The sequence below is a fragment of the Bombina bombina genome, chromosome 10 (genome assembly GCF_027579735.1).
Source record: "Bombina bombina isolate aBomBom1 chromosome 10, aBomBom1.pri, whole genome shotgun sequence".
In the NCBI taxonomy this organism is placed as follows: Eukaryota; Metazoa; Chordata; class Amphibia; order Anura; family Bombinatoridae; genus Bombina; species Bombina bombina.
This window is the reverse complement of record NC_069508.1, coordinates 39,932,014-39,942,197: the sequence shown is the minus strand read 5'-3', so window position 1 is coordinate 39,942,197 and position 10,184 is coordinate 39,932,014. Positions and strand designations below refer to the sequence as shown.

At 44.7% G+C, this 10,184-nt stretch overlaps 1 protein-coding gene across 3 annotated transcripts in view; it reads right to left on the bottom strand.

The window, feature by feature from the left end:
- The window catches only part of EVI5 (ecotropic viral integration site 5), a 406,332-nt gene that overhangs the window by 285,499 nt on the left and 110,649 nt on the right, over positions 1-10,184 (bottom strand). For all 3 annotated transcript variants that reach the window (XM_053693996.1, XM_053693998.1, XM_053693997.1), the window contains one exon: positions 2,846-3,038. In XM_053693996.1, coding sequence (XP_053549971.1) covers positions 2,846-3,038 — 193 coding nt within the window. The remainder of the gene's footprint in view (positions 1-2,845; positions 3,039-10,184) is intronic.

The following is a 10,184-nucleotide window of genomic DNA, read 5'->3' as shown; positions in this document are numbered from 1 at the left end:
TTCTGTTTCTGAGTAAATAGTACATACCAGCACTATTTCAAAATAACAAACTCTTGATTGAATAATAAAAACTACAGTTAAACACTAAAAAACTCTAAGCCATCTCTGTGGAGATGTTGCCTGTACAACGGCAAAGAGAATGACTGGGGTAGGCGGAGCCTAGGAGGGATCATGTGACCAGCTTTGCTGGGCTCTTTGCCATTTCCTGTTGGGGAAGAGAATATCCCACAAGTAAGGATGACGCCGTGGACCGGACACACCTATGTTGGAGAAATTAGGTTTATTTTTGGCCTTGAAAGACCTATCCTGAGGAAGGGCGTGGCCCTTGCCCCCAGTGATATCAGAGATAATCTCTTTCAAGTCAGGGCCAAACAGCGTTTTCCCCTTGAAGGGAATGTTAAGCAATTTGTTCTTGGAAGACGCATCCGCTGACCAAGATTTTAACCAAAGTGCTCTGCGCGCCACAATAGCAAACCCAGAATTTTTCGCCGCTAACCTAGCCAATTGCAAAGTGGCGTCTAGGGTGAAAGAATTAGCCAATTTGAGAGCACGAATTCTGTCCATAATCTCCTCATAAGAAGAAGAATTATTATTGATCGCCTTTTCTAGCTCATCGAACCAGAAACACGCGGCTGTAGTGACAGGGACAATGCATGAAATTGGTTGTAGAAGGTAACCTTGCTGAACAAACATCTTTTTAAGCAAACCTCTAATTTTTTATCCATAGGATCTTTGAAAGCACAACTATCTTCTATGGGTATAGTGGTGCGTTTGTTTAGAGTAGAAACCGCCCCCTCGACCTTGGGGACTGTCTGCCATAAGTCCTTTCTGGGGTCGACCATAGGAAACAATTTTTTAAATATGGGGGGAGGGACGAAAGGTATACCGGGCCTTTCCCATTCTTTATTTACAATGTCCGCCACCCGCTTGGGTATAGGAAAAGCTTCGGGGGGCCCCGGGACCTCTAGGAACTTGTCCATTTTACATAGTTTCTCTGGAATGACCAAATTCTCACAATCATCCAGAGTGGATAACACCTCCTTAAGCAGAGCTCGGAGATGTTCCAACTTAAATTTAAATGAAATCACATCAGGTTCAGCTTGTTGAGAAATTTTCCCTGAATCTGAAATTTCTCCCTCAGACAAAACCTCCCTGGCCCCCTCAGACTGGTGTAGGGGCCCTTCAGAACCAATATCATCAGCGTCCTCATGCTCTTCAGTATTTTCTAAAACAGAGCAGTCGCGCTTTCGCTGATAAGTGGGCATTTTGGCTAAAATGTTTTTGATAGAATTATCCATTACAGCCGTTAATTGTTGCATAGTAAGGAGTATTGGCGCGCTAGATGTACTAGGGGCCTCCTGTGTGGGCAAGACTGGTGTAGACGAAGGAGGGGATGATGCAGTACCATGCTTACTCCCCTCACTTGAGGAATCATCTTGGGCATCATTTTCTCTAAATTTTGTGTCACATAAATCACATCTATTTAAATGAGAAGGAACCTTGGCTTCCCCACATTCAGAACACAGTCTATCTGGTAGTTCAGACATGTTAAACAGGCATAAACTTGATAACAAAGTACAAAAAACGTTTTAAAATAAAACCGTTACTGTCACTTTAAATTTTAAACTGAACACACTTTATTACTGCAATTGCGAAAAAGTATGAAGGAATTGTTCAAAATTCACCAAAATTTCACCACAGTGTCTTAAAGCCTTAAAAGTATTGCACACCAAATTTGGAAGCTTTAACCCTTAAAATAACGGAACCGGAGCCGTTTTCTTATTTAACCCCTTTACAGTCCCTGGTATCTGCTTTGCTGAGACCCAACCAAGCCCAAAGGGGAATACGATACCAAATGACGCCTTCAGAAAGTCTTTTCTATGTATCAGAGCTCCTCACACATGCATCTGCATGTCATGCTTCTCAAAAACAAGTGCGCAATACAGGCGCGAAAATGAGACTCTGCCTATGATTAGGGAAAGCCCCTAGAGAATAAGGTGTCCAATACAGTGCCTGACGGTTATTTTACAAAATTCCCAAGATTAAAATAATTCCTCAAGGCTATGGAGTATAAAATATGTTTATATATAAATCGATTTAGCCCAGAAAATGTCTACAGTCTTAAAAAGCCCTTGTGAAGCCCTTTTTTTCTGTCTGTAATAAAAATGGCTTACCGGATCCCATAGGGAAAATGACAGCTTCCAGCATTACATCGTCTTGTTAGAATGTGTCATACCTCAAGCAGCAAAAGTCTGCTCACTGTTCCCCCAACTGAAGTTAATTCCTCTCAACAGTCCTGTGTGGAAACAGCCATCGATTTTAGTAACGGTTGCTAAAATCATTTTCCTCTTACAAACAGAAATCTTCATCTCTTTTCTGTTTCAGAGTAAATAGTACATACCAGCACTATTTTAAAATAACAAACTCTTGATTGAATAATAAAAACTACAGTTAAACACTAAAAAACTCTAAGCCATCTCCGTGGAGATGTTGCCTGTACAACGGCAAAGAGAATGACTGGGGAAGGCGGAGCCTAGGAGGGATCATGTGACCAGCTTTGCTGGGCTCTTTGCCATTTCCTGTTGGGGAAGAGAATATCCCACAAGTAAGGATGACGCCGTGGACCGGACACACCTATGTTGGAGAAATCTAGTGTAAAATGTCCCTTTAAAGATTCAGGTATCAATGCTATTCTTGTGGCTTTAGTACCCATTAGCCCCCCCCATCGGGTAAACAAGAAAATACAACAACAAAAAATAAAATAAAACCCTTTGCAATGTAAGCAATGTACATATATAGCTTTTTGATAATTATTATAACACAGATAACTGGGAACAAGCTATACCTTGATTTGCTTTTCTTTCTTCTTGTACACTTCCTCCCACTCATTAACAATCCGACCCCACAGTAACCAGGTGTCTTCTTCTTGATGGTGACTGAGATTACTAGATGCCGAGGAGCTGGAGACCAGCGACGAACCGCTGTTTCTTCTGGACCCATTCACAGATTTTAGGGATTTACTGTCTATCTCTAACAACCTGAAAAACAAAGTTACCGGACATCAGTAAGATTTAAATATTTGTGTTATGTGATCTTCCAGGAAACAACACTATTCAAATCTTTTAAATTAATTTAAAAACACGTGTGTTCCATTTGTGAATGTTCGAATCTATCTCCTTTATAATCCATAATGAATGCTTCTGCCATGCTCATCTTCCTCACACGTCGCTCATCATCTGCTTCACCTCTCTGCCAGTCCCTTCACCGACTTCCTCTAACCTCCAGAATAAAACAAAATCCTGACTGACGTTCAAGGCCCTCAATAACACTGCTCCCCCTATATCTCAGACCTCACCTACAGATATTCTCCCTCCCGACCTCTGCTCATTACCTCCTTCTCTCATCCTTTCTTGTTACCGCCTCATATTCCGGTGTACAGGACTTCTCCAGATTGGCCCCTATCTTGCGGAACTCTCTACCTTGCTCAACAAGACTCCTAGTTTTCAAAATTCCAAGTGATCCTTAAAGGGACATGAAACCCAACATTTTTATTTCATAATTCAGATAAATACAATTTTAAACAATATTCCAATTTACTTTTATTATCTGATTTGCTTCATTCTTTACATATCTTTGATGAGGAAATAGCAATGCATATGGGTGAGCCAATCACATGGGGCATCTATGTGCAGCCATCAATCAGCAGCTACTGAGCCTATCTAGATATGCTTTTCAACAAAGAATATCAAGAGAATGAAGACAATTAGATAATAGCAGTGAATTTGAAATTTGTTTAAAATGTTGTGCTCTTGGACTTCCGGTGGGCTGGACTAAGAGAAAGCAGCAACAGCAAGGAGCTCCGTGCTCTGACCCTCTTACATTAGGCTATATACAGCCTGGGCTTCCCAAACTGACCCTGGCACGAGAGCCCCAAGTGAACTCTGTATCCAGCGATCTCTCCTTGGCAGAATTTGCTGCCCGGAGTGGGGGACTTCGCCTGTTGTACCGCCATAGAGATCGGGTGAGCGCTACATCGCTCCACCACCGGAAGGCCGCTAAAGACACAGACCCCAGAAAAGCACAGCCGAGAGGGGTAGAGACCCCCTGTGACCCTGCGGAGAGCTTGGAGACTACAAGCAAGTGGAGCAGCGGCAGCGGAGCCCGAGGAAAAGCGGGTAAGAGAGAAGGGACATAGCGGCACAGATACCGGAGTTCCCAACAATTCCCGCACGCCTTTAAACCCCACTTACAAATCTTCCTGACTAAGCATACCTGAGTGCCCTTGGAGGGACCGCTGAGAGGAGTGCCCGGAGCCCTGCAACCAACTCAGACACACAGATTCCGCTTTTGGCGCGAAAATCGGCGCCATCTTGAGTGGCGGCAGAACAGGGAACAAGGAGGCAAGGGCAGAGGGTAAGCGCTGAACACACCGAACAGCACCAAGTACAGGGTGGTGGAGGGAGCGGGACATTTCCGGAGCTGAGCCTCATACACTGATCCTGATCCAACGGGCTCCTATACAGATATCCTCCCTCTTCTTCTTAAGCACCCTTATAGCAATAATGACACCGGAACACTGCCTGAGACCTAAGCACTGATTGCTTTCACCCCTCTTGCCCCAGAAACAAACCCTGCAACACAGAACATTACAAGACACTAATACGGTTGCTAAGACCATCTCTGTCTCCCTGGTGAGACATCTGGAAACATACAGTCATACAAGCTGACACTGTTTATATCTCTCTGGCCCCCTGTGAAGAGCAAGCTGCAAAGTGCAGGATTTGACATAAAGGGACATTGGCTCGGATCAGAAGTGACTAACTTTCACAAGACAGTGCCTAGGATAGCTTTAATAGGCACAGGTACATTTAAACGCAGGGTTGGGTGACTCCTGCCATACTGCCCTTCCTTGTAAACCTATCATACCCTGTATACTGTGTCATTCTAGACATGGAAATTGGAACTGTGTGAGTGGAAAATGTTATACTGAAACAGGAGTGATTGGTTTTATTTGTAACTGAATAGGTTAATCTGAGCGCTGACACTCAGAGCCTACTTGATAGTTGAAAACTGTAATTTGTACTGCATCACAGTCATTGTGTAGTGTGGTTTGGCTCAAATATTTCATCTCACTGTAATATTCTATAACCAACCTTGTAATCTCTACCCTGTTGTTTTTTATTCTTTTTTTTCCTTTTTTAATTTACTTTATGGGTACATGGAGAGATTTTTAACTAACCACGCAATGTCAAGCCGTAACAAAAATAGTGAGAGAAAAAATAGAGCGGCCACAGAACAAGCTTCTCAAAGCTCTATTACAGACCCATTTCAGGAAAGCAGTCAGATAGACACACACCCTATAGTAAAACAGATTTCGATGCTATTTATGCCTAAAATTGATAATTTACAAAGAGGGGTTGACACTCTCACTGACGATGTCAAGCAGTTCTCTACCAGGGTGGCTGAGGCAGAGGCCAGAATCTCTGACTTAGAAGACAGCAATATAGCCACCACCAATAAAATTAGGAATCTGGAAAGACAGGCTCTCACTTTACAATTAAAAGTAGACGATCTGGAAAACAGATCACGACGCAATAATGTACGTCTACTGGGCCTCCCAGAAAAGGTTAAATCAGGTGATATACTCCAGTTTGTTGAAAGGACACTACCCACTTTGCTGAATATTCCACTTAGAGACCTAGATGGAGGAGTTGAGAGAGCGCATAGGGTAGGAGCAGAACAGCCAGGCGTAGACAGATTGCAGCCCCGCCCTATCATGATTAAATTCTTACATTTCCAAACAAAAACAGCCATCATGAGAGCATACAGAAAGCTGGACCACTTAACTTTTGAAAATGCACGCTTACTGTTATTTCAGGATTTCTCTGCAGACCTCACACGCAGGCGCAGAGAGTTCTCACCTATCTGCTCTAAGTTGCACAGAGGGCAAACAGGCCTTTCTGCTATACCCTGCTAAGCTGAAAATCATTACCCCCAGGGGACCAAAATTCTTCAACACCCCACAGGAAGCCCAAGAATTTGTAGAGAAGGGGGACTCCCCTGCGCATAGTCCAGTCAGGGAACAAGATGGGGGGGACCTAGGCTGAGGAGAATACTTGAATGAGCGTCTATAACACGACACTCTAGTCATGAAACTAAGTAAATAATACATGATGGCTCAGGATTTGTGTAAAGAGTTGCAGGTTGAGTTATTATGTACAAGTTATGTTTTAAGGTTTGTTATCCTTGCAGGCATGTTTATACTGGTAGGGAAAAAACAACACCATACCACTCAGCAGAAAGATTCGGTTGAGGTTCACGGGACAATTGTTTATGCTCAATTGATTGTAAAGTGTCTTACACATTGTTTGAAATATACTACTGTAAGAAAGTTGTTGCAATTACATTATCAGGCTGCTATGTTAAATGTGATCATAAACACTCTTTTTTCTATCATAGAACAGCTTATGCAACCAGACCTAGACTGCGGCCCGGCGGTGGCTCGTCGCAGAGGGAGGCTGAACCGGGAGCCTGTACAATGCGATGAGGTTGGTGGTGGTGTACTGTGGTGGTCCCCCTTTTTTTTTTTTTTTTTTTTTTCCCCTACCCTCCCTTCAACTCTCTGGACACTATCTGGCTACCTCCACACCTTACACACATATACCCAATCTTGCAACTCATGGGATCTGTCCGAATAATTAGAATTTAATCTCTATTCCTGGAACATTGGGGGCATACACTCCCCAATAAAGAGAAAAACTATCCTCACTCAGCTCAGAAAAAAGAAAGCAGACATAGCGTTCCTACAGGAAACGCATCTTTTAGACCCCGAACATGAGAAACTGAAATCAGACTGGGTTGGGAGGGTTGAGTATGCATCATATAGCTCGGCTAGTCGGGGGGTAGCGATACTGGTGGGTAAGAGACTTGAACACGAAATAACAGACGTACGCAAGGACCCAGAGGGTAGATACATACTAGTACAGATAAATATTACAGGAAAAACCTATACGCTATGCAATATCTATGCCCCTAACCAGAAGGATAGGAGCTTTTGGAACGCTCTAGTGGCAGTTATTACCCCCTATTTGGGCACTCATATTATCCTGGGAGGGGATTTTAATCTCACCCCCAACTCTCATTGTGATAGGCTTAGGGACCCACAAAAAGGGCCACCTGGTAAGGCTATCAGACCCTCAGAAAAATTTGAAAAAGATATTTTTGCGCTTCTGGGCGATTCCCTGGATGTGGTAGACATTTGGAGACAGCTTAACCCTGATGGAAAAGACTACACATGCGCGTCGCGTGCCTCCCCTACCCTGTCTCGAATAGACCTCTTTTTGGTCTCAAACTCCCTGATTCCACTCGTTATCGACACCAAGATTGGGGAAGTGATGGTTTCGGACCATGCCCCAATAGCGCTTTTCTTAGATGGGAATCTCCCGGTCTCTAACAGACGTACTCTCAAGTTCCCGAAACATCTAATTCACTCACAGGAATTTCAAAATTACCTGGTGCAATCCTGGGAGGATTATCGGGCAAATAATGCCCAACATACAGACTCCCCTGAACTGTTCTGGTCCGCAGCTAAAGCGGTCCTGGCAGGTAACATTATCGCCTTTCTAGCGCGCAGGAAACGACAATGTACGGAAAGGATTGAGAGACTGAGGGAGGCCCTGGCCGAGACTTATCGCACTTACTGTACGACACCCTCTGTTCTGAACCACGGCAATTATGTTGCTTTGAAAAAGGAATATGATGCTCTGCTGGCTAGCCGGGCCTCACAGGATCTATTACGATCCAGAGGCAAATATTATAGATTTGGGGATAAATCCGGGAAACTGATGGCAACCCTGGTAAACACCCCCACATCCTCCAAACACATAGCGGCGTTGAGAACCCAAGGCAAAATTGTGAAAGATGCAGAGTCCATTGCGAAAGCATTCGCAACATATTACTCTACTTTATACTCCAGCGAACGCTCAAATGATGTGGAGCTGAAAGATAAGTTCTGGGAAGGCATTAGCATCCCACAGATATCAGAGTCCCAGTTAGAGAAATTAAATGCTCACATAGGAGAAGAGGAGATTCAGAGGACAATAATGGCAATGTCACTGGGTAAGGCCTCAGGCCCTGATGGGCTACCGGTGGAGTTCTACCGACTTCTTAAGGGACAAGTCTCCCCAGTTTTAGCAGCTCTTTACTCCTCGTATTTTGGGGGGGAGAGAGCACCGACACCTGAGTTTTCCGCAGCATACATCACCTTGATCCCGAAGACGGGTAAGGATAGCTTAGCACCAGAATCATACCGTCCGATTTCGCTACTAAACTCGGATTACAAGATTCTGACAAAACTGTTGGCCGAGAGGCTCAAATATATCTTACCAGATATTATTCACAGTGACCAAACGGGATTCATGCACGCAAGGTCCTCGGTGGTAAATGTTCGCCGTGTCCTACAAGTCATTCAACACTATTGGACCAACAGACATAATGACTCCGTTAAAAATGGTAAGGAGGCCTTCCTGCTATCCCTGGACGCAGAGAAGGCCTTCGATCGCGTCGAATGGGACCACCTTTTTCATACGTTGACCAGGGCCAACTTCTCCGGTCCGTTCCTTGATTTTATCAGGAACCTATATCACTCTCCTTACGCCAACATAATTGTTAATAACACCTTCTCACCCAATATTCAGCTCCACAGAGGAACGCGACAGGGTTGTCCCCTGTCGCCTTTACTCTTCAACATAGCTCTCGAACCCCTGGCGATAACACTTCGGCAGGCATTTCCTGGCATTGATATCCTGGGCCAGCCACAACACCTGGCGTTATACGCAGACGACATGCTGTTGTTTGTTCAAGACCCTCAAACACATATTCCGACGGTTCTGGAGTCACTTACTGACTTTGGCCGGTTCTCTGGGTACAAGGTGAACACACAGAAATCGGAGATCCTGTGGTTACACCGAAAGTTCTCTGAGGAGGGAGATTTCCCGTTCACGGTGGCTAGAGGGGACATCACATATCTAGGCGTTAAGATCTCGGCCAACCCCAACAAACTATATGCTAACAATCTAACGCCCATTTGCATGAAACTACAAACTCAGATGAATAGCTGGAGATCCCTACCTCTCTCGTTATCAGGCAGGATCAACCTGCTAAAAATGATGATCTTGCCCCGCCTCCTCTACCCGCTCTTGATGTTGCCACTGCTCCTGTACAAGGCCGACATTAAAATGTTAAACTCGGCAGCAACTCGCTTCATATGGCGGGGGGGCAAACCACGTATCTCAAGAGAAAAACGGAGCATGAACTTTCTCAATGGAGGCCTGGCTCTGCCAGATTTCAGATTGTACAACTGGGCCGCTCTAATTCGCCTGGTGCTGGACTGGCAGGTAGGTACACATCATTTCTGTCAGTATCCTCTGGAGCAGGCTATCTTGGGGAATATCTCCCTGGCATATTTGCCACACATCAAATATGAGGACAGTAAAAATGTTAGGCCTTAACACACTATTTACAGATCCCTTAAGGGCCTGGCACCAGGCTCACAAATTCTTGAAGAAATCGTGTGGTGCCTCCAGTTACCTACCAATGGTCAAAAACCCAGACTTTCCAGCGGGTTCCGACTCACGGCCCTTCCTGATCTGGGAACAAAAAGGATTGAGATCTCTTAAACAATTACGGGACCCACTTTCAAGGGACATTAAGACCTTTGGGGCCTTACAAAGAGAGTTCGATCTCCCCAGGAACCACTTTTACGCCTTCTTACAGGTGAGACATTATGTTACTACCTTACTAAGAAACACTCCGGAACTCTGGGAGAGCTCTCCCTTTCGGGTTACCCAAACGCTTTATCAGATAGGGAGATTCTCCCTGTCTGAGATCTACCAGGCGCTCATACATCGATACTCGGAGGGCATACACGAAAAGATACGGGAGAGTTGGGTCAGGGAGGGGATCGGGGGAATTACGTGGGAGGATATACGGCTTGGACTGGAAAGAACTAAATCAACCACTCTGTCTGCCATGTTCAGGGAAACCCAGGTGCGCTTTCTCCATAAAGCCTATCTCACTCCAAAGCATTTGGCCAAATGGATACCTTCACGCCCTAATGAGTGTTCAAAGTGCTCCATAGAGGCTCCTAACCTTTTGCATTACCTGTGGGAATGCCCATCAGTTAG